Raw genomic sequence first — 25,321 nt, forward strand, 5'->3', positions numbered from 1 at the left:
AATTGTTAACATCATTTATTTTGAATCTCAGATTTCCCCAGTTTGACCAGTGGGAGCTCCTGTAAGCCGAAGCATATTCTTTCACGTGTTCTGATTCTTTGAGCAGTTCCTTAATTTCTGGCATAAATTTTCTACTATACTAGCTCCAGCCCTAGAATCAGCCTTTTCTGTAAGGAGGCCTTGTTCCTTTTAGTGCAGGATGGAACTCATTGCTTTTGAGTGTACTTCTGATTCTAAGCCCTCTGGCAACAGAGATAGGAAATACACTGCATACATACAATCTGTGTCGATTTTTGTATCTGTTTATCTCCATATATATTAAAACCTGGAGTTCACACTTACATTTCCAATTCCAGTTGACATACAGGGTTTATACTTGCCACTTTCCATAATTGTAATCACTTTCTCTGACAGAAACTTGGCTTTCACTAGCTATGATATACTTATTTTCTGAATCCTAGAATATACAGAAAATAGAGAATTGTTGACCATGCCACTGCAGAAAACAGATCTACCAGCTAGATCTTCCACTTTTTTGCTTTTAGCTTAAGAACTTGAGGATTTATGGCCGAAATACTGTGTTCAAAAGATAACTTGGATTGCCCTCCCTTCCCTCCCCATGTAGTTTTGTTACTTGTTTGCAATGCATTTGTTCCTGCTGAATTCCATTTTTGGGTTTCCCCAGCCCTTGTTTATTTAATTTATTTACTGTGAACATGTGAAACACAACCATGGTTCCACACATGAGAACTAGAAGAGCAGGTGTGTTCACAGATGTGACTCTCCCCTCCCCAATTCCTTCTTAACTCTGTTCCCACCCACTCCTTGGAGGTAAACAGTCTAATTTGTTTTTTGTGTATCCTTCCTGTGTGTCTTTTGCCTAGGGAAGCAGATGCATGTGTATTTTTTTATTTCCCCTTTCTTCCACAGAAGTTGACATAATTAGATATACTTTGCACTTTGCCTTTTTTCACTTAATAGATTCTAGAAATCTCTCCATACCATTGTATAGCAGTCTTGTTCTGTTTACTATTTCTGTTTACTAGTTCTGTAAACTATAGTAGTTTATTCAGCTACTTTTCTGTGTACAGGCATTTAAGTTCTTTCTGCTGTTTGGCAATTAAAAGCAATGCTGCAATGAATAATCTCATGCATATGTATTTTTGTTGGAGGTGTGTCCTTAGGTTAAATTCCTAGAAGTGGGATTGTTTGCTGGGCAAAAGGTGACTGCATATGTGGCTTTGTTAGATATTGTCAGATTTTTTTCAGAAAGCTCTATCAGTTTTCATTCTCACCAGCAACTTCGCAGAGTGCCTGTTACCCCACATCCTTCCCAAAAGAATGTGTCATACTTTTTCATTTTTGCCAGTCATTAGCTGAGAAGTGGTAATCGCAGTGGTGTTTAACTTGCATTTTCCTCTTGTGAGTTAGACTGATCTTTTTATGTGTGTGTTAATTGACTGTGTGTGAATGTTCATTTTGCTCACTTTTCTGTGTGGTTTTTGGTCTTTTCCCCTTGATTTTTTTTTTGGAATAGGAAGTCATGCAGGTCTTTATTCTAATTGACTAACATGACCTAACACAGAATGGACATTTCTTCAACAAAATCATAAAACATACTATTTTCCCCTTGATTTTTAAGAGTTCTTTGTGTAGTAGGGATATTAGTCTTTTATCCATGAGATATTGCAAATATGCTCTCCCAGTGTCTCTTGTTCTTCTTCTTTTTTTTAAAATTATTTATTTTGGCCATGTAAAACTTCAGAAAACTCTTTCAAATATTTTATTTTTTATGTAGTTAAATTTATCAGTTCTTTGTTTTATCATCCAGAATTTTGAATCATAGTTAAAAAGCCTTGGCATTTATTTTTGGTATGGTGTGAGCTAGGGCTCATTCACTCTTTTCTCCCTTTGTGAATACTGGGCAGACCTAACACTGTTTATTAAAAATGTCCATTTTTTCTGTGCTGCTTCTTTGGTCGTAAATCAAGTGTATATATATGCAGTTTCTTTCTAGATTCTGTTCTGTTCCACTGTTTTATTCATGTGCCAACACTACTGTTGTGGTTATTAGGATAATTGTAGAGCTTTTGATTTGGTGCTCTGATACATGTTTAACTTTTCCATTATTCAAAGACAAATTATAAACAGAGAAGTGCGATGATTAAGCCACTTTTCATATGACTATGACGGGTGGTTTTCAGATGTAATTATGAAAGAAGGAGTGTTTTAACTTACTGAGGAAGAAAAATTACTTCAAAGATAATTTTAACTTTTATTGACACTATAAAATATTTGAAAATGTAACAGTATGTTCAGCTTATTTGCTGATATATAGATGAGGGACAAATTGACAGGAAGGACGTATAACTTGATTTATTATTTTTTTGCATCATAGTTCATGACCAGTTTCAGTAACAAACTAGTCCTTAACAGTCCATAATTATTAATGCAATAACCCCCTTGACTTGTTATATAATCTAGATTTTTGATAGTGTGATAATCCTAAATTACCAAAACTTAATTCTGTTTAGATCATTAAAACATTAATTCTTTTCTGCCTCTTTTTTTGTAAAATAGGTTGAGCTTCCTAATGGTATTATATTATAACCTTCATAATTGAATGGTGAGGACAGAATCTACTCCATATGGAGTCACTGATGTTTAGAACTGGAAGAGACTTTAGAGATTAGTTATTTATGAACTAGTTTAATTTGTAGAAATGAATTCACTATGATTATCGAAGGGTGGGCATGGCTCCAGATAGAAAACTATATAAATCAGCTCATTGTGTCTTCACCTTAATGGGACAGAACTTTTTGGTTCTTTCATTAAAAACTCTATCTCTTCCTTCTCTCCCATCTTCTATCCCTCCTTCCCTCTTACAGATCTTTACTCTGTGTTCTCTATTATTTCTAGAAGCAGAAACAGATTCCTTCACCATTTTTCCTAAGTAACAATTTTATACCCAATCTAATTATCCAGAGTGCTTGTTTTCTTTTAAAAAAGTTCATATTTTGTCAGTCATCTTTATAAAATATAAATAAATTTTACAAATGGTCTTTCTTAAATAGTATGATCATTTAAGCTGGTGAACCCTCACTCTAACCATAAAATCTGTAGTTTTTAATTTATATATTACAGGCCTTACAAAAATCAGCTTTTAATTTTGGCTGAAATTAGTAGATAAATAAATTATCTACTAATAAAACAAGAAAAATTACAGATTAATTTCTTCTAGATTATGGCTCCATCATTGACTCACTTTAGAGCAATGAAGATTATTTCTGACTCTCAGTAGAAATCACATTTCTACAGATAAATGGCATTTCCTGTGGCATTATATAACTTTTCTGATAGCCCATGGGATATCACTCAAATGATCCCTGTTCATAAGGTGTGTCCTAGATGAAAGAGTAATAAGGGGGGTGTCTTTACTTTTTCCCATCCCTCCCTGAATCTAGCACATGTGGGTACACAGTGGGCTTTCATAAGATTTTTGATTACACATGTGATCTTCATATTATAAAAAGAAGTGTAGAATTGTTTATAAACCAGAAAAGAGGTTCTGTTTCTGTAGCATGGTGTGATGCACTCTTTGGTAACAATCAAAGTCTTTGTAGAGCTCTTTGAAGTCAATATAAAAGTTAAGAGCATTGTTTAGTCTGAAAATATAATTTAATCTTGCTTCATCTAGTCAATTTATTTTTATTTTCTATTGCTTCTAGACCAAGAGCAACGATGACCTTTTAGCTGGAATGGCTGGAGGGGTGACAGTGACTAATGGTGTCAAAGGAAAGAAAAGCACCTGCCCTTCCACAGCATCTTCAGCGTCTGCTCCTGCCATGACCACCGTGGAGAGCAAGGCCAAGATCAGCACAGGTACGGATGGCATTCAGCATGAGAATTTAACTGCACTTTTGTTTGAAGAGGCCGAGTGCATTGGTGTTTACGGGGTTCTGTCTAATTACAAAATCTCAAACATGTACTAAAAAGTTGGTTATTTCAACCCTGTGTACTCATCACTCTTATCAACTGATGGCCAGTCTTAATGCCTTGACACCCATTTCCCCTTTATTATATTGAAGCAAATTCCAGATGTCATATAATTTCATCCATAAATACTTACCTTTAAAAGGTAAGGATTAATTTAAAAATAATCACAATACCATTTTCAGTCCTAAAAATAATTAATAATTTTTCCTCAGATCATAAATTATTCAATAAGTATTTAAATTGTCAGCTCTCTCATAAGTATTTCATGTATATGTTTACTGTCTTTTTGGATCAGGATTCACTTAAGGTTCATATATAATTGGTGATACGTCCCTTAAGTCTTCTTTTTTCCATCTATGGGTATCCTTTTTCTCTTGGAATTTAAATTTTGTAGAAACTGGTTATTTGACCCGTGGAGTTTTCCCATGATCTTGGTTTTGATGTCACATCCCTGTAATATCCTGGACCATGTTCCTTTGTTCTTGCCCTTTACTGTGAATGTCACTGGATCTCGAGCCTTGACGGGATAGATTCAGGTTCCTTTTTGTTTCCCCTCAAGACTCCTCCTTGGGTAATAGTCATCCATCATCAGGCACATCATTTCTGGTTGTCTCTTTCCTGATGTTAGCAGCCTTTGATGATCAGCACCTAGATACAGTCATTCTGGTGCTACCATTCTTCTTTCATTCATTATCAGCAGTTTGTTTTTAGATTTGATTGAATCTGTAAATTAACTCATCCTATAGTCCAAGGAGTAAATGCCATCATATTTTTTCTTCTAACACTTACAGAAAAAAAAAAAACCTTAAAACTTAGAGTAAACATAAGATCATGTGTTTATAATAAAACAGGTAAAAGCAAATTGGCAAAAATTGTAGTAGGGAGGGTAAGGATTAAAGATGGCGGCATGAGAGGTGAGACAGAGACCTCCTCCTAAAACCACATACAATACGAAAATATAATTAATACAATTAATCCTGAAAGAGCAACAGGGAAGAAGGCTGTGCCAGACTGCATACACCTGGACAAAAGAACAGACCTCATGGAACAGGGTAACATACCAAAGCCATGATCCAGTGGGACCCAAGCCCTTCTCCCACCCCAGCTCACTGTCAGGAGGAAGAGAAACAGAGAGGGTAAGGAGTGGACTGCTGAACACCTAGCCCTGGAGATCTGCTTTGGGAGCATGAACCTACATTGCATGGTGCTCTGGTGATTAGTGGGGTTGGAAAGCCAAGACAGGCAGAATACCTGGGGAGATTGAGATTCTAGCTGCTTGTAGAAAACAGGGATCCATATTTGGCTGCTCTGGGAGGGCAGTTCGAGAGACTTCCTAACAGCGAGAGGGCTGCTAAAGGGGCAAGGACTGAAAAAAGTGTCCGGGTGCACTTTGCCCAGCAGGTTGGGAACTTTCGGGATCTTCAGGCACTCCATCCCCCGGGCTAGCTACGCAGCTCCAAGTCTCCCCACCGTGATATGCAGCCTGCTGTGCCTTCCTCCCAGCCAGCCTCCACCTGGCTTGCAAACTGGCAACCCCTGCCCTGGTGTCAGGACAGCCAGAGGGAGGCCCCACCTACAGCAGCTACAAACGCAAAGCATAGAGGCTTGCACACCTATGTGTTCAGCCCGCTGGTTCTAGCAGTGGAGACAGGCATAATATCTGGGAAGCAGGAAACAGCTCTTTCCTCCCCCCAGGCACCAGCACCACTCCCCTGCGACCCCTGACATGGCTCCAGGGGCTGAGCAGCTCCAGAGAGCAGAGCTTCTGGGCACTAGAGGGCGCCACATACAAATATGAAGTGTCAAAGACACCTGGTTCAAACAAAAATTTTCTCAAACACCAGAAAAAGGCTTGAGTGAGACTGAACTAATCAATTTTCCAGTAAGAGATTTCAAAATAAAAATCATAAACATGCTCCTGGAGGTACAGAAAAATATTTAAGACCTCAGGAATGAATTTAGGGCGGAGATCCAATCATTAAGGAACACAATGGAGGGTTTTAAAAGCAGATTAGATATGGTGGAGGAGACAGTAAATGAAATAGAAATTAGAGAAGAGGAATGCAAAGAAGCTGAAGCACAGAGAGAAAAAAGGACCTCTAGGAATGAAAGAATATTGAGAGAACTGTGCGACCAATCCAAACAGGACAATATTCGTATTAAGGGGTACCAGAAGAAGAAGAGAGAGAAGAAGGGATAGAAAGTATCTTTGAGGAGGTAATTGCTGAAAAATTCACCAATCTGGGGAAGGGAATAGTGTCTTAGGCCATGGAGGTGCACAGATCTTCCAACACAAGGGACCCAAGGAAGACAACACCAAGACACTTAGTAATTAAAATGGTAAAGATCAAGGATAACGACAGAATATTAAAAGCAGGCAGAGAGAGAAAAAAGATCATGTGCAAAGGAAAACGCATCAGGCTATCATCAGACTTCTCAGCAGAAACCTTACAGACCATAAGGGACTGGCAGGATGTATTTAATGCAATGAAACAGAAGGGCCTTGAACCAAGAATACTCTATCTGGCAAGATTGTCATTTAAATTTGAAGGAGGGATTAAACAATTTCCAGATAAGTAAAAGCTGAGAGAATTTACCTCCCAAACCACCTCTACAGTGTATTTTGGAGGGACTGCTATAGATGGAAGTGTTCCTAAGGCTAAATAGCCATCACCAGAGGTAATAAAACCACAGTAAAGAAAGTAGAACAGTTAATTACTAAACAAATGGAAAATTAAATCAACTACCCCCAAAGTCAGTCAAAGGATAGACAAATAGTACAGATTATGATACCTAATATATAAAGAATGGGGGAGAAAGAAAAAGGAGAGAAAAAATAAAGAACTTTTAGATTGTGTTTGTAATAGCATACTAAGTGAGTTAAGTTAGACTCTTAGATAGTAAGGAAGTTACCCTTGAACCTTTGGTAACCACGAATCTAAAGCCTGCAGTGACAATAAATACATACATGTCGATAATCACCCTTAATATAGATGGTCTGAATGCACCAATCAAAAGACATAGAGTCAGTGAATGGATTAAAAAAACAAGACCCATCTATATGCTACCTACAAGAGACTCACTTCAAACCCAAAGACATAAACAGACTAAAAGTAAAGGGATGAAACAAGATATTTCATGCAACCAATAGGGAGAAAAAAGCAGGTGTTGCAGTACTTGTATCAGACAAAATAGACTTTAAAACAAAGAAAGTCACAAGAGACAAAGACAGACATTACTTAATGATAAAGGGGTCAATCCAAAAAGAGAATATAACCATTATAAACATCTGTGCACCCAACACAGGAGCACCTACATATGTGAAACTAATACTAACAGAATTAAAAGGGGAAATGGAATGCAATGCATTCATTCTAGGAGACTTCAGCACTCCACTCACTCCAAAGAACAGTCCAACCACACAGAAAATAAATAAGGAGACAGAGGCATTGAACAGCACATTAGAACAGATGGACCTAACAAACATCTACAGAACTCTACACCCAAAGCAGCAGGATACACATTCTTCTCAAGTGCACATGGAACATTTTCAAGAATAGACCACATACTAGACCACAAAAAGAGTCTCAGTAAATTCAAAAAGACTGAAACTGTACCAACCAGTTTCTCAGACCACAGAGGTGTGAAACTAGAAATAAATTATGTAAAGAAAACAAAAAAGACCATAAACACATGGAAGCTTAACAACATGTTCCTCAATAACCAATGGATCAATGACCAAATAAAAAGAGATCAAACAATATAGGTACACAAATGACAACAATAACACCACAAAATCTGTGAGACGCAGCAAAGGCTGTGCTAAGAGGGAAGTATACTGAAAAACAGGCCTACCTCAGAAAAGAAGAACAATCCCATATGCACAGTCTAAACTCACAATTAATGAAACAAGAAAAAGAAGAACAAATGAGGCCCAAAGTCAGTAGAAGGAGGGACATAATAAAGATTAGAGCATAAATAAATAAAATTGAAAAGAATAAAACAATAGAAAGAATCAATGAAAGCAGGAGCTGGTTCTTTGAGAAAACAAGCCAACTAGATAAACCCCTAGCCAGACTTATCAAGAGAAAAAGAGAGTCTGCATGCATAAACAGAATCAGAAATGAGAAAGGAAAAATCACTATGGACACCACAGAAATACAAAGAGTTATTAGAGAATACTATGAAAAATTATATGTTAACAAACTGGATAACCTAGAAGAAATGAACAACTTTCTAGCAAAATACACAACCTTCCAAGACTGACCCAGAAAGAAACAGAATATCTGAACAGACCAATTACCAGCAAGGAAATTGAATCAGTAATAAACTACCTAAGAACAAAACTCCTGGACTAGATGGCTTCACCGCTGAATTTTATCAAACATTTAGTGAAGATCTAATACCCATTCTCCTTGAAGTTTTCCAAAAAGTAGAAGATGAGGGGATACTTCCAAACTCATTCTATGAGGCCAGCATCACCCTAATACCAATACTAGGCAAAGACAATAAAAAAAGAAAATTACAGACCAATATCCCTGATGAAAATAGATGCAAAAATTCTCAACAAAATACTAGCAAACTGAATTCAAAGATACATCAAAAAGATCATCCATCATGATCAAGTGGGATTTATTCCAGGGATGCAAGGATGGTGCAATATTAGAAAATCCATCAGCATCTATCCCCACATCAACAAAAAGAAGGACAAAAACCACATGATCATCTCCACAGATGCCAAAAAAGCATTTGATAAAATTCAACATCCATTCATAATAAAAACTCTCAACAAAATGGGTGTAGAGGGCAAGTACCTCAACATAGTAAAAGCCGTATGTGACAAACCCACAGTCAACATCATATTTAACAGCGAGAAGCTGAAAGCCTTTCCTTTAAGATTGGGAACAGGACAAGAATGCCCACTCTCTCCACTTCTGTTCAACATAGTTCTGGAGATCCTAGCCACAGCAATCAGACAATGCAAAGAAATAAAAGACATCCAGATTGGCAAGGAAGAAATCAAACTGTCCCTGTTTGCAGACGACATGATATTGTACATAAAGAACCCTAAAGAATCCACTCCAAAACTACTAGATCTAATATCTGAATTCAGCAAAGTTACAGCATACAAAATTAATCACAGAAATCAGTTTTATTCCTGTACCCTAATGAAGAACTAGCAGAGAGAGAAATGAGGAAAACAGTTCCATTCACAATTGCATCAAAAAGAATAAAATACCTAGGAATAAACCTAATGAAGGAAGTGAAAGATCTATACTCTGAAAACTACAAGACACTTGTGAGAGAAATTAAAGAAAACACCAATAAATGGAAACACATCCCGTGCTGCTCATGGATAGGAAGAATTAATATTGTCAGAATGGCTGTCCTGCCTAAAGCAATCTACAGATTCAATGCAATCCCTATTAAAATACCAACAGCATTCTTCAACAACTAAGCAAATAGTTCTAAAATTCATATGGAACCACAAAAGACCCCGAATAGCCAAAGCAATCCTGAGAAGGAAGAATAAAGCAGGGGGAATTATGCTCCCTGACTTCAAGCTCTACTACAATGCCACAGTAATCAAGACAGTTTGGTACTGGCACAAGAACAGACCCATAGACCAATGGAACAGACAGAAAGCCCTGATATAAACCCAAGCATATATGGTCAATTAATATATGATAAAGGAGCTATGGACATACAATGGGGAAATGACAGACTCCTCAACAGCTGGTGTTGGCAAAACTGAACAGGTACATGCAAGAGAATGAAACTGGATTATTTTTTAACCCCGTACACAAAAGTAAACTCGAAATGGATCAAAGACCTGAATGTAAGTCATGAAACTATACAACTCTTAGAAGGCAAGATAGGCAAACATCTCCTGAATATAAACATGAGCAACTTTTTCCTGAATGCATCTCCTTGAGCAAAGGAAACAAAAGCAAAAATGAACACATCGGACTACCTCAAACTAAAAAGCTTCTGTACAGCAAAGGACACCATCAACAGAGCAAAAGGGCATCCTACAGTATGGGAGAATATATTTGTAAATGACATATCTGACAAGGGGTTAACATCCAAAATATATAAAGAACTCACACGCCTCAACACCCAAAAAGCAAATAACCCAATTAAGAAATGGGCAGAGGATATGAACAGACAATTCTCTAAAGAAGAAATCCAGATGGCCAACAGGCACATGAAAAGATGCTCCACATCACTAATTATCAGTGAAATGCAAAGAAAAACCACAATGAGATATCACCTCACACCAGTTAGGATGGCCAGCATCGAAAAGACTACAAACAACAGTGCTGGCCAGGATGCAGAGAAAGGGGAACCTTCCTACACTAGTGGTGGGAATGTAAGCTAGTTCAACCATTGTGGAAAGCAATATGGAGGTTCCTCAAAAAACTAAAAATAGGAATACACCCAGGAATTCCACTCCTAGGAATTTACCCAAAGAATGTAATTTCTCAGATTCAAAAAGACATATGCACCCCTATGTTTATCACAGCACTATTTACAATAGCCAAGATATGGAAGCAACGTAAGTGTCCATCAGTAGATGAATGGATAAAGAAGAGGTGGTACATATGCACAATGGAATGCTATTCAGTCATAAGAAAGAAACAAATCTTACCATTTGCAACATGGATGGAGCTGGAGGACATTACGCTCAGTGAAATCAGCCAGGTGGAAAAAGACAAGTACCAAATGATTTCCCTCATTTGTGGAGTATAACAATGAAGCAAAACTGAAGGAACGAAACAGCAACAGACTCACAGACTCCAAGAAGGGGCTAGCGGTTACCAAAAGGGAGGGGTGGGGGAAGGCGGATGGGGAGGGAAGGAGAAGGGGATTGAGGGGTATTATGATTGGCACACATGGTGTGGGGGGGATCATGGGGAAGACAGTGTAGCTCAGAGGAGGCAAATTGTGACTTTGTGGCATCTTATGACACTGATGGGCAGTGACTGCAGTGTGGGGTATGGGGAGGACATGATAATATGGGTAAATGTAATAACCACATTGGTTTTTCATGTGAAACCTTCAGGAGAATGTATATCAATAATACCTTAATAAAAAAAATTGTAGTAGACCTTCTTTAATCGTATTTATTGTATTTAGCCTGTTAACCCTTCTTGTGTATTAGACTTTTTCCCAGCCCAGGTTCGCCTGTGTCCTCTCTCCTGCTTTGACCTTCTGTGGATTCTCCATCCCATCCCAGATCATGCCCCACTTTTTATTTTTTTAATTAAAGTATCATTGATATACAATCTTATGTAGGTTTCAGTTATACAACAGAGGGGTTCAACAGTTGCCCATATTAATAAATCCTCACCCCTTCTAGTGCAGTCACTATCAACATAGTAAGATGTTACAGAATCATTAACTGTTTTCTCTGTGCTATACGACCTTCCCTGTGACCAACTTACATTTGAGTGATCATGCCACGCTTTTAATTATAATACTTGTGTGTTATGATCACCAGGAGGAACCAAGTAAGCCCTTACTTTGTGTTTTATAGTCATTATTCCAATTTATCCTTACTATGAGGTAGAAACTATCATTATCATCATTTTAGAAATGAGAAAGCTATGGTTAGAAAGCTTAAATATCTTGCCCAAGGTCATGCATTTGTTTGCTTAGTAAATATTTATTGGGTACCCATTTTGTACCAGGCTGCAAAACTGGTAATGGAGCATGGGCTAAACTTTAGGTCTTTTACTGTCAAGCTTCGGGTCATCACCACATTTAACACTCCAGCTTGTGTGGTCAGAAGAAAATTTAATGTACTGTTGTGTGGTTAGAAGGCAACGAAAGACTCGATACTATCGGTATCCCTTTCTGTTTCCAGCCTTTAGAGTTCACTGGGGGAGACCCCTGTGTTCTCACCCTTGGTGCCTTGCTGACCAGTGCTACCTGCCCTCAGAAGGCTGGGTTCAGTTATCACCTCCTTGGATCAGTGGCTCCAGTATAGCGTTGTACTTACGTATTAGTTTGCTAGGGCTGCCATAACAAAACACCGCAGACCAAGTGGCTCAAACAACAGGTGTCTAGTTTCTCACTATTCTGGAGGCTGGAAGTCTGAGATCAAGCTGTTGTCAGGTTTGGTTTCTTCTGAGGCTTGGTTTGTCGATGGCAGCCTTCTCCCTGTATCCTCACATGGTCATCCCTATCTCTGTGTCCTAATCTCCTCTTCTTATAAGGACACCAGTCATCGGATTAGGGCCACCCTAACAACCCCATGTCACCTTAATTACTTCTTTAAGTTAATTACTCTGTCTCCAAATACGGTCCACATTCTGAGGTACTGGGGCTTTTGGCTTCAGCAGATGGATCTGAGGATACAGTTTAGCTCATGACATCCTTAATTCTTCAGTTCATCTGCTCCGCCTTTACTAACTCCCGATGACCCCGATGACTTCCCCGAGACCAGTTTGCTCGTCTCCACCTCAGGTCCCCTGTCCACCCACTTGTCACGAGGGGAGCTTCGCTTCATGTTCCGTCTCTTCCTTTCTTCTTGATTCTTTATCTCTTCTTTCCTTTTGGGACATTGCTAGTCTCTTCCCTCATTTCTGGCTCCTTTCCTTTTGTCTTTCAGACATGCACAGAGCTTTTCTTTCCTAGAATGGCTCTAGGTTAAGGTAAGGGTGACGGTACCATTCACATACATGGGGGAGATCATCAATATTAGCAGGGAAGATCGCGCCATCCTTTCCTGCTGCCGGCCTCCATTAGCATTCGGTTCCTCCTGATCCTGTTCCTTCTGCCTTGGAGTCTGTCACAGACTCACTGCCCCTTCTTTGCTCTTGGGCAGATCTGTGTCTTACTCCCCAAATGCAGGGAGGGGTGATCTGCTAGCCCACCCTGCCCCCTCACCGCTCCTCCCCCTCCTCCTCCAGATGCTTCACTTAGTGTCCTCCAGATGAATTGCCATAAAAATTCTCTTTCTTCATGTTTCTTCCCTGCTCAAGACATATACTGAACATTTATTGCTGTGCCTCACTGAGTCTCCTCGGAGTCCAGGGCCCTGTAGAAGCCTTCCCCAGTTGTGACCTTTCTTGGCCCTGCTCACTGGTACTTCCTCGTCCATGTCTGTCTTGTGGTCAGCCCGAATTCCCGCCGCTGTTCTACACCTGATCCCTGGCAAAATTAGCAGTTGTCTTCCTACATTACAAAGACCTTTCTCTCCCTACTTTCCCTATAGCCCGATGCCTGCTACATGAAGAGCCAGTAAGTAGGCTCTTTAAAAAATAACTTAAATTGATTAGGTCTAGATCTTATTTTTCTTTTCTTACTTTTTTTTAAATTAAGGTATCATTGATATACACTCTTAAGAAGGTTTCATATGAAAAACATTGTGCTTACTACATTCACCCGTATTATCAAGTTCCCCCCATACCCCGTTGCAGTCACTATCCATCAGTGTAGTAAGATGCCACAGAGGCATTACTTGTCTTCTCTGAGCTACACTGCCTTCCCTGTGACACCCCCATCCCATGTGTGCCTATCATAGTGCCCCTCAATCCCCTTCTCCCTCCCTCCCCACCCACCCCCTTTGGTAACCACTCGTCCCTTCATGGAGTCTGTGAGTCTGCTGCTGTTTTGTTCCTTCAGTTTTGCTTCGTTGTTACACTCCACAAATGAGGGGAATCATTTGGTACTTGTCTTTCTCCACCTGGCTTATTTCACTGAGCATAATACCCTCCAGCTCCATCCATGTTTTTGTAAATGGTAGGATTTGTTTTCTTCTTATGACTGAATAGTATTCCATTGTGTATATGTACCACATCTTTATCCATTCTAGATCTTATTTTTCAAAGTGAAAAAGTTAATTATTTCGTAAGTGTTGATGAGTATTTAAACATGTTCCTGTTCTTTTTATATTAAATATATGATCGTGTCAGTTATTTTCACAGATTTAGAATTTTAGCAGTTAAATAATAGTGTGATTTGTGCAGCACTTTTGATCTAGCACTCACCGTTCTGTGACGTTGTGCGCCATCATTCTCTAGCATCTAGAGAAGCAGCATACACGCTGATTAAGTTGGAGTTTCCGGAGCCAGGCTGCCTGCCTGCATTTGAATCTTGGCTCATCCATTGATTACCTGTGGGATGTTGGTAAATTGTTAGACATTTCTCTGTGAATTTCTTCATTTGTAAAACAGGATGGTAATAATGAGACTTGTATAACTTAACATATATGAGGTGTTAATATGTGTGTACACGTGTAGTAAGTGCAAAGTACATGTTATGTACTATTATAATTATTGTTATTGGTACTATTCGTATCATTTTCTGTGGTGTGACAGATGTTTTGCATTTACTTTGATCATATTTTTTGAGTTTAAGTAGCTTAGATTTTTGGTTTGTCCCGAAGCTGCCTTTCTCTGCTTGCTCACGTGTGATCTTCCTTTACCACCTGTTTCTGCAGTTAGCTTGCCACCCAACTGGCTGACCGAAGTTGTCCTCATCTAGCTTACCCTAGAATACTATGCCCCTTGCCACCGCCCAAAGCCATGGTTTAGGATTCAAGTTAATGTGTATAACTTTTTTTAATTTAGCGACTTTATATATGTAATTCACATTCCATAAAATTCACTCTTTTAAAGTGTATAATTCAGTGTATTATTTCTTTTTCCTTAATAATTCAAAGATTAAGGATCTTCTGGTTTTGGGAAAACTGAATTTTACAGTAACCAGACTCTAAGGCAAGATTAATATAGGTCAAAATCAATGTAGATTTGTAGATTTCATTTCATTAGATCCTGGGCATAAACTATGTGCCTTTTTATTGCTAATATTTTGCCTTAAATTCTTTGTTTTAAACATGTAGGCACAAGTTCTTCAACCAAGCGGAGCACTTCTACAGGCAATAAAGAATCCAGTTCTACTAGAGAAAGATTACGGGAACGCACACGACTAAACCAGAGCAAAAAACTACCTTCTGCAGGTCAGGGGCCTAATGACCTGGCACTGGCTAAACGTTCCCGCAGTCGTACTACCACAGAATGTGATGTTCGCATGAGCAAGTCTAAGTCAGACAATCAGATCAGTGACAAAGCTGCTTTGGAGGCCAAAGTGAAAGATCTTCTCACACTGGCAAAAACCAAAGATGTGGAAATTTTGCATTTGAGAAATGAACTCCGAGACATGCGTGCTCAGCTGGGCATTAATGAGGATCCTTCCGAGGGAGATGAAAAATCTGAGGAGAAGGAAGCCATTATTGCTCACCAGCCAACGGATGTTGAGTCCACTTTATTGCAGTTACAGGAACAGAATACTGCCATCCGTGAAGAGCTCAACCAGCTGAAAAATGAAAACAGAATGTTAAAGGACAGGTTGAATGCATTGGGCTTTTCCCTAGAGCAGAGGCTAGACAATTCTGAAAAACTGTTTGGCTATCAGTCCCTGAGCCCAGAAATCACTCCTGGTAACCAGAGTGATGGAGGAGGGACTCTGACTTCTTCAGTAGAAGGCTCTGCCCCGGGGTCAGTGGAGGATCTCTTGAGTCAAGATGAAAACACCCTCATGGACCATCAGCACAGTAACTCCATGGACAATTTAGACAGTGAGTGCAGTGAGGTGTACCAGCCCCTCACATCCAGCGACGACGCGCTAGATGCACCGTCGTCCTCCGAGTCAGAAGGCATTCCGAGCATAGAGCGCTCTCGGAAGGGGAGCAGTGGGAATGCCAGCGAAGTGTCTGTTGCGTGCTTGACTGAACGGATACATCAGATGGAAGAGAACCAACACAGCACGAGCGAGGAACTTCAGGCAACTCTGCAAGAGCTAGCTGACTTACAGCAGATTACCCAGGAGCTGAATAGCGAAAATGAAAGGCTTGGGGAGGAGAAGGTTATTCTTATGGAGTCTCTGTGTCAGCAAAGTGACAAGTTAGAACACTTCAGCCGACAGATCGAGTATTTCCGCTCCCTTCTAGATGAACATCACATTTCTTATGTCATAGATGAGGATGTGAAGAGTGGGCGCTATTTGGAACTGGAACAACGTTATATGGATCTAGCTGAGAATGCCCGTTTTGAACGAGAGCAGCTTCTTGGCGTCCAGCAGCACTTGAGCAATACTTTGAAGATGGCAGAACAAGACAACAAGGAAGCTCAAGAAATGATAGGGGCACTCAAAGAACGCAATCACCATATGGAGCGAATTATTGAGTCTGAGCAGAAGGGGAAAGGAGCCTTGGCAGCCACATTAGAGGAGTACAAAGCCACCGTGGCCAGTGACCAGATAGAAATGAATCGCCTGAAGGCCCAGCTGGAGAATGAAAAGCAGAAGGTGGCAGAGCTGTATTCTATTCATAACTCTGGAGACAAGTCTGATATCCAGGATCTCCTGGAGAGTGTCAGGCTGGACAAAGAAAAAGCGGAGACTTTGGCTAGTAGCCTGCAGGAAGATCTGGCGCACACCCGAAATGATGCCAATCGATTGCAGGATGCCATTGCAAAGGTACTGCTACTTAAGTGGATAAAATGCCCTGGATTAACAGTACGTAGCCGCAGTACACAGCATACCTACTGAGAGCCAGCGTCACTTGTGTGGTGTGTCGTTGGCTTTTTTTTAGGCCGATGTTCTTTAGATCTTGAAATGCTTTTCTTTCAGTGGGATAGAGTGAAAAATATTCTTATAATAATGTCATTTCCACTCATTTTCATTTTCCGTGCTGTGAGAGAATGGGGCTAGAGTACAGCCAGCAACAGAATTTGTCCCTTGTTCTGGGTATACCCAGGGGAGCGTGGCACACAATTTTAGATCCCCATCTCTGGTATATTTTGGCATAAGAAAGCTAGAAAGCCAGTATTCCAGTGTGTTGGGTCAGCAGTGTCTGCCACTTCTTATCCTATTGTGGTGGTAGTTTTTCAATTACAGTTACGTCGTATGTTAAAAATGTTTTTGGAGTGTGGAAGCTCCTACTGCTTAGAGGCCCGTGGGTTGTTGCTGGCAGGGACCTTCGATACAGTTGGTACAGTCACCTTGTTTTACACACAGCATAATAATAAGGACTCAGTTGGAACTGCAGCCCAGAGTAGCTGGCGTTCAGGCCAGGGCTGTGTCTCCCACATGATTGCTGATGTACTGTTTATTGCCTGAGATACCTAATTATTCCAGCTTATATTTTATTTCCTATTTTAGTGCAGTGATTTCTCAAGTAGAAACAGTGTATCTTTGGCCAAAATTTGAATAATCTAGGCCTTAATTTTTTAGTGATGACTTTTAGAGATACAATTTATGATATGTGCTATTTGTTGGAGCATATATGCTGGGGGCACTATGAATTAAAGCTTTTGCATTGGCAATCTTTGAGAAATTTTTTGTTTCCCTTTTTTAAAAAACTTGATATCGAAACTCTCACAAATTGTTTTTTGTGTGTGGGAGAGCGTGTTAATCATTAATCAGTTGCATGCCTTCAGTCCAAACTTGAAAGAGGAGAAAATTTCCAAAAGGAAATTTATTCCCTCATAAATAATCTAGTTAAGTTAAATGTCAATATAATTTCATTCAGTGATGTAGCAAATTATGCTTAAGCATGTCACATTAAATCCTATATTATTTTACCCTGCTTTTTCATCTTTTTAAACAAGCTATTTCAACAAGTTGTTTTAGTACATGCATAGCAACTCACACTCACCTTCCACTTGAAACAGTGTGTATAGGCCTCCATTCCAGAACTTATTTTAGAGCAGCTCTTACTTTTCTAATCTGACAATCAATTTTATGTAGGTAGAAGATGAATACCGGGCCTTTCAAGAAGAAGCTAAGAAACAAATAGAAGATTTGAATATGACATTAGAAAAATTAAGATCAGAGCTGGAAGAAAAAGAGACAGAAAGGAGCGACATGAAAGAAACCATCTTTGAACTTGAGGACGAAGTTGAACAACACCGAGCCGTGAAACTTCATGACAACCTCATTATTTCTGATCTAGAGAGTAAGTGGGGGGGAGCTCCCCATTCCATTTTAACAGGTGGGAATAGTCTGCCTCGGTAACAAATAGAAATCAGTACTTCTGATTAAGTAGTAGCTGACGGCAGCAGCACGGTGGCCGGCAGAAATGTGCATGTGCTAAAGTGTATTTCATGCATCAGTGGGTCGTCTGTGGTTTGTTCCTAAAGAATAACTGTTAAATGGAAGTGTTATTTTAAAAGCTGTGCTTGATCATGGAAAATCATTTCCCTGAAAAGCTGGTGGGGTTATTGTCTAGGTCTCAGGGACAGCCATTTATTATCTACTTCTAGTAATTGCAAGTATACTGAAACAAAATCAGTCCTTCATATATATAACCTTATACCTAAAGCACAGGTTTTTATATATTTGTCTGATTTTCCTCCCTACTGTGGAGATTTTATGATCTGGTAGAATTGAAACTCACTTTTTAAGTTGCTTTGTTTGCTTTTTACAATGAAAGTTTTTTTAAAAAAACTGTAATTATTTCAGACTTACAAAAAGGTTGCAAAAATAGTACAGATCATTTTTATATAGAGAATTTAATGGGGAAGAGAAATTTGCTTGATTTTAAAATGTCTTCCCACAGACTATTCATTATGTTGCTGTGTTGGAGGTGGAAGAAGGAACAACCAGAAACTATACAGTGCAAAACTTGGGTAACACTTTGAAGGGGTGATCATATAAATGATAGGCATACAGATATTGGACATAACATGGGCTAGGCTACATTCTAGCTGAGGCATAACTTTAACCATAAGCATTATTTACATAAAAAATAAGGAATTTTTTTTTGGTATCATTAATCTACAATTACATTAGGAACATTATGTTTACTAGACTTCTCCCGTCACCAAGTCCCCCATTACAGTCACTGTCCATCAGCGTAGTAAGATGCTTGTAGAATCACTACTTGTCTTCTCTGTGTTGTACAGCCCTCCCCGTGGCCCTGTCCACATTATACATGCTAATCACAGTGCCCCCTTTCTTTCCCCCCACCCCTCTTATCCCTCCCTTGCCACCCATCCTCCCCAGTCCCTTTCCCTTTGGTAACTGTTAGTCCATTCTTGGGTTCTGTGAGTCTGCCGCTGTTTTGTTCCTTCAGTTTTTTTCTTTGTTCTTATACTCCACAGATGAGTGAAATCACTTGGTACTTGTCTTTCTCCACCTGGCTTATTTCACTGAGCATAATACCCTCTAGCTCCATCCATGTTGTTGCAAATGGTAGGATTTGTTTTCTTCCTATAGCTGAATAATATTCCATTGTGTATATGTACCACATCTTCTTTATCCATTCATCTACTGATGGACACTTAGGTTGCTTCCATTTCTTGGCTATTGTAAATAGTGCTGCGATAGACATAGGGGTACATATATCTTTTTCAAACTGGGCTGCTGCATTCTTAGGGTAAATTCCAAGGAGTGGAATTCCTGGGTCAAATGGTATTTCTCTTTTGAGTTTTTTGAGAAACCTCCATACTGCTTTCCACAATGGTTGAACTAATTTACATTCCCACCAGCAGTGTAGGCGGGTTCTCCTTTCTCCATAACGTCACCAACATTTGTTACTGTTGTTTGTCTTTTAGATGGTGGCGATCGGTACTGGTGTGAGGTGATATCTCATTGTGGTTTTAATTTGCATTTCTCTGATGACTAGCGATGTGGAGCATCTTTTCATGTGTCTGTTGGCCATCTGAATTTCTTCTTTGGAGAAGTGTCTGTTCAGCTCCTCTGTCCATTTTTTAATCGGATTATTTGCTTTTTGTTTGTTGAGGTGCATGAGCTCTTTATATAGTTTGGATGTCAACCCTTTATCGGATCTGTCATTTATGAATATATTCTCCCATATTGTAGGATGCCTTTTTGTTCTATTGGTGGTGTCCTTTGCTGTACAGAAGCTTTTCAGCTTGTTATAGTCCCACTTGTTCATTTTTGCTTTTGTTTCCCTTGCCCGTGGAGATATGCTCATGAAGAAGTTGCTCATGTTTGTCAAAGAGATTTTTGCCTTAAAAAATGAGGAATATTTTACTAAGAAGGAGTGGGTGGTGCTATATCCCTCAAAAATGCCAATGTTATTAAAGACAAAGGCTATGGCCAAGTTCCAGGTTAAAGGAGGCTAAGAAGACATGACAGTTAAATGCAATAGCTGTGCCTAGACAGGTCTAGTACTGCAGGAGAAAATGCTGTAAGGATGTTATGGCAAAGTTGGAATGTGAATGGATAGGTGAGATAAATGTGTTAGTATATAAGTTTGTGAAGTTGATGACTCTACTGTGTTTATGTAAGAGAATGTCCCTATTCTTAGGAACCACACGCTGAATGTTTAGAGGTAAAGGACCATGATGTATATATCCTTAAAGGTTTCAAGAAAAAATTAGGGCTAGATAGAGGCAGACAGACGGTCAGGGATAGGAGATAGCAAATAATAAAACAAAAGGGTGAACTGTTAGCATAAGGCAAATCTGAGTAAAAGTTAATGGGTGTTTCTTGTTCTATTTTTTTGCACCTTTTTGTAAATTTGAAATTAACCTGACCCTTGAACAGCACAGGTTTGAACTGTGCTGGTATTTGAACTATGGGTATTTTTCAATAAATGTATTGGAAAAATTTTTGGAGATTTGCAACAATCTGAAAAACATTTTCTTTTCTCTTACAATAAAATAAGAACACAGCTTTTACTATGTGTAACATACAAAATATGTGTTAATTGACTGTTTATATTATTGGTGAGGCTTTGGTCAACAATAGCCTATTGATAGTTAAGTTTTTGGGGACTCAAAAGTTATATATGGGTTCTTGACTGGTGGGGCTGGGTTGGCACCCCTATCTCCTGTGTTAAGGGGTCAACTCTATTTCCAAATAGTGCATTTAAGTAATTCTAATGTATTCTTCCTCCAGATTCCTCAAATATTAGAAAATTTTAAGTTGGATTCATTGCTTAATGATTCTAAGGTTGCTCCTTTGAGCTCTAAATTCCTTGACAGAGGATTGATAGGCAGGTACAACCTTGAGCCTGATGTGCTGTGGGTGCAGTGCTGGGACAGTGGGAGGTTTGACCTATTGCCAGGAGGAAATGGGTCATTTGCAGGAGTCTTAAACATGTTCTGTGGCAGTTCTGAGCTCCGGCTAGGTGACCCAGCACCCGTAGGGTGACCCCAGGGTTGTTGAATGTTCTGAGGCATCTGGATAGTAAGGTCGTTGACTGGGACTATTTCTTGGGGTTGGTGATAGTCACAGAGTTCAACTTTGTCATCTAAAGTTTTAAAAAACTTTTAGTTTAACATTTATATCTAGTTTGTATTTCATTGTTTCTGAACTGAGAGGATTTATCTAATTTTGCTTCCTAATTGTAAGAGGTCCTCAAGTTTTTCAGATTAATTTGGAAGTTCAGTGTATTTTCTGTTTAGCACTGATAATAGGAGCCTTTTCCCTTACAAGACTTTTAATTTGAACATGGAAAGAGTGACACCTTGTGATAAATCAGGTGATAGCTGGAAAAATGTTAGGTGATAAGGATTCTTGGGATGAAATTCTACTAATCAGTGCCAAAATAAAAATATATTATGTAGAGTTTAACTATAAAATGGCTGAAAATCCTGAATAAAATTCTTCTTTAACCACGTAGCTTCTCTCCCCATTTTTGTCATGAAAAGTTAAAATATACAGAAACACTGCAAAAATAGTATAGTTATACCCACTGCAATGTTTTGCAGTGTTTACCTTCTGTGTGTGTGTATTTAACTGAATCAGTTGACAGTAGGTTGTAGACCTCATGACACCTAACTCCTGAATATTTCAGCACGCAGCTCCTACCCACTCTCCTCATGACTGAAACACTGCTCTCAAGGCCGGTAGCATCAGTCATTATTCCTTACTATCGTCTAGGAGCTCATATTCAGATTCTTCCTGCTCTTCCCAAAATGTCTTACTTTTTTATAGCAACCAGGTTCTAAACAATTTGTATGCATTATACTTAGTTGTTATATCTCCATAGTCTGATAGGAGTTAATTATTTTTTCTTAGAGAATTCTAGCAGTTGGAGTTGGTGCCAAGTTATTAGCACTTAGCAGAGGACACTTGATGACAGGGAATATGTTATTTCAGAAGTCAAGATTTTCTTCTGTAGAATGTTTTAGTAACCATCACCATAGTCAGTTTTAGAATTTTTTCATAATAAAATGTTGATAATCAAAAAAACCCTGTACCTATTAGCAGTCACTCTTCATTTACCACTAAAATAATCCTGACTTCGGAATTAGTAGACAGGATTTTAAAACAGCTATTGAAGCTGTACTCAGAATGTAGAGGAAAATATGATTGTAATGAATGGGCAAACAGCAATCTGAGCAGAGAAATAGACTGTAAAAAAAAAAAAAGAACCTAGTAGTTATTATAGAACTGACAAAATGAACAGCTAAGAGAAAAAGTTAAATGAATAATTTAAACAGCAAATTCAAGATACAGAAAGTCAGTGAACTTGAGGATCAGTCCGTAGGCATCCAATCTGAAGGACAGAGGGAAAAAAGATTGTAGAAAATGAGTAGGGTATCCGTGATCTGCAGTACAGTATTGTGCAGCAAAGTGGGTATTCCCTGGACAGCCTCCAAGTAGCATCAGTGCTGCACACTCAGATTTGGCCTGCGGTGCTTTTCAGTAGCGCTTGGATTTAGCCTCTAGCTGGAAAGATTTGATGGGAAAAGTCACTCAGCAAACACTGATAAGATAGTGTCCTGAGGCCTCACATGTACTTCATACCCCTCCCCAAATCCTAGTGACATTGCAGGAGAAATACAAAAATGACAATGAACCTAAAGCAAAGATAGTAAACAGAGAAGGGTCTCAGCAGAAGATTTGTAGTTCTGAATAATTTTGTAATATGTAAAGAAGATAGAATTGGGGATATGGAGAAATCAAACAGATTGGAAAAACTTACAGCCCTGGAGAACACCAAAGCTCTTAAATAATGATGTTCCCAGCAAAATCTGGGGTACAGGCAGGGTGGGAGACTAAAGCCGTCCAACCTCTGGGATCAGCAGCAGTTTCAGGCTGTGCTGTGAGGAATTACCAGCAGCTTTGTATCACCCTCTCCTTTGTAGGGGGCCAGCTCTGGTGTTTACCCCCAGACTACTGCTGGGCTCCAACTTTTTTCTAAATCATGTGGGAAATATGGTACCAGCAACTCCTGGCATGACTTCAGTGTCAGAGAAGTTAAGTCACCCCAGAAGTAACCACAGGCTGCTGTCTTCTCGGAGAGAAGACCACGCAATGGGAAAGGCAGCTTGGCCTAGCAGTGAAGTGAGCACACACACACACACACACACACACTCACACTCACACTCACATTGCTTCCCCTCTTGTGTACCCAGAGGGGAACCCCCCGTAAGCACCTGTGATCACTAGAGCCTTTAAACGGTCGTTATATTGAGGGAAGAGGCCTGTGGGGAGAACCATGATTTCCACAGTTAAGAAACTTGCTGAAGTCACTAGTTTTAATTATTCTTCTCCTTTATAAATAGGAAAGACCAATAAGGGCTTATTAGGCATTTTCATATATTTTAAGAGCTTAAAAGAGAAACAGGAAGAAGCAGCTCACCTGAGCCCAAAGAAATAAAGCTGATGACTTCACAAGCAGTCCAGCAAACCAGAACGGATTGGTCTTGAGAATAGTTGGCACCCGCAGATCTCAAGCCTGGTTTGGGTGGTGTTCCGTTACAAGGACTTTATCAGCCATTTATTATTTGCATAGTAGTGCTCCATGCATGTTTGCAGTTGAGCAAGCATCTTTCCTACCCTCTGTAGTTCTGATACTGGGGGCTGGAGGCTGACATCTAATGCAGGATTTGCACTTTTACATGGAGCACTAGTGACAGTGGTGAGCAAAGGTGGCTCGAACTCAGAGAGGTAACAGAGGGGAGTTGTATATTTCTGTGGTGGAAAGAGTCTTAAAGACAGAATACTTGGAAGCCATGAAGGGAAAAGTTTTCATATCAACAGTGTATAATTGAAATTTTCAATTCACTAGTACCATTTATAAATGACATTGGGAGAAAAATTTGTAATACATACCAAATATAAATCAGTACATCATTAAGACTAGGCCAATCCATTAGCTACATAAAGTATATGCATAGATGAGGGAGAAAAAGATGCAAAAAGATGCTTGACTTCACTAAAAAAGCAAAGAAACTAAACAAGATGTCAATTTTCACTTTGCAGGTATGAAAAATTTAAAGGATTGATCATTTGTAAGGGAGGAGAAAAAGTCATATACTGTTGGAAGGAATATGGATTACTGTAGCTTTTTATACAACAGTGATTTAGCAAATCGATTTCCAGAAATCTCTTCAGTAACATTTTTACAAATTTACAAATAAATACATATATATAGATGCTTGTTGCAGAATTGCTGGTTACCACAAAACTTGAGAATTACCTAGATTTTCAGGAGTTGAAACCTAGTTAACGCATGTGCACAGAGCGTTCCTCAGTACTGTGGCTACCAATAAGGATAAATGAGGTGGGTCTGTGTACAGGCGCAGAGAAATACCATAGGTGAAATAGAGCAAGCCATAGACCATAGAGTATGAGCCATGTGTATTATTTCTGTAATTAAAAACCATAAAAGTTTTGAACATAGCATTACACTGAAATGGTAGCCAGGTTCCTAAAGAAATACTGATTTCAGTGTATTTTTTTTTTGATGTCTCATACTTTATGATTTCAAAATTAATTACAAAGATAAAATAATCAAAACAGTGTGTTACTGGTATAAAGACAAACACAAAGACCAGTGAAATAGCCCAGAAATAAACCCTAACATATATTGTGTTTCATTAAAGTTTTCAGCAAAAGTCTCACGATCATTCAATGGAGGAAGGGTTAGTCTTTCAAATAAATGGTGTGGGAAAACTGGATATCTACATGCAATAGAATAAAGTTGACCCTTACACTGTATGCAAAAATTGACTCAAAATAAATTAAAGCTGTAAGCATAAAAGCCAAAACCAGAAAGTTCTTAGAAGGAAGCATAGGTTAAAAGCTTCATGACATTGATTTAGTAATGATTTCTTGGATGTGACACCAAAATGCATAAGCAACAAAAGAAAAAATAGACAAATTAAGCTTCATGAAAATTAAGACTTTTGGGCATCAGAGGACATAATCAGTAGGGTGAAAAGGCAACCCCCAGATTGGGAGAAAATATTTGCAAATCATATTCTCATCAGGGGTTAATATCCAAAGTATATAAAGAACCTCCTACAACTCAAGAACAAAACAAACAAACAGCCTAATTTTTAAAAATGGGTAAGGGACTTGAATATTTCCATTTATTCTTCTCTCTTTG

At 39.0% G+C, this 25,321-nt stretch overlaps 1 protein-coding gene across 7 annotated transcripts in view; it reads left to right on the forward strand.

Annotated features, from left to right (window-relative positions):
• The window catches only part of SPECC1L (sperm antigen with calponin homology and coiled-coil domains 1 like), a 147,248-nt gene that overhangs the window by 42,285 nt on the left and 79,642 nt on the right, over positions 1-25,321 (forward strand). For all 7 annotated transcript variants that reach the window (XR_012125740.1, XM_073223332.1, XM_017663222.3 and 4 more), the window contains 3 exons: positions 3,729-3,882; positions 14,849-16,482; positions 17,755-17,962. Coding sequence is in view for 6 of the 7 variants with exons in the window: in XM_017663222.3 (XP_017518711.1) it covers positions 3,729-3,882; positions 14,849-16,482; positions 17,755-17,962 (1,996 nt within the window). In the remaining variant the exon portion in view is untranslated. The remainder of the gene's footprint in view (positions 1-3,728; positions 3,883-14,848; positions 16,483-17,754; positions 17,963-25,321) is intronic.

The sequence above is a fragment of the Manis javanica genome, chromosome 15 (assembly GCF_040802235.1).
Source record: "Manis javanica isolate MJ-LG chromosome 15, MJ_LKY, whole genome shotgun sequence".
NCBI lineage: Eukaryota > Metazoa > Chordata > Mammalia > Pholidota > Manidae > Manis > Manis javanica.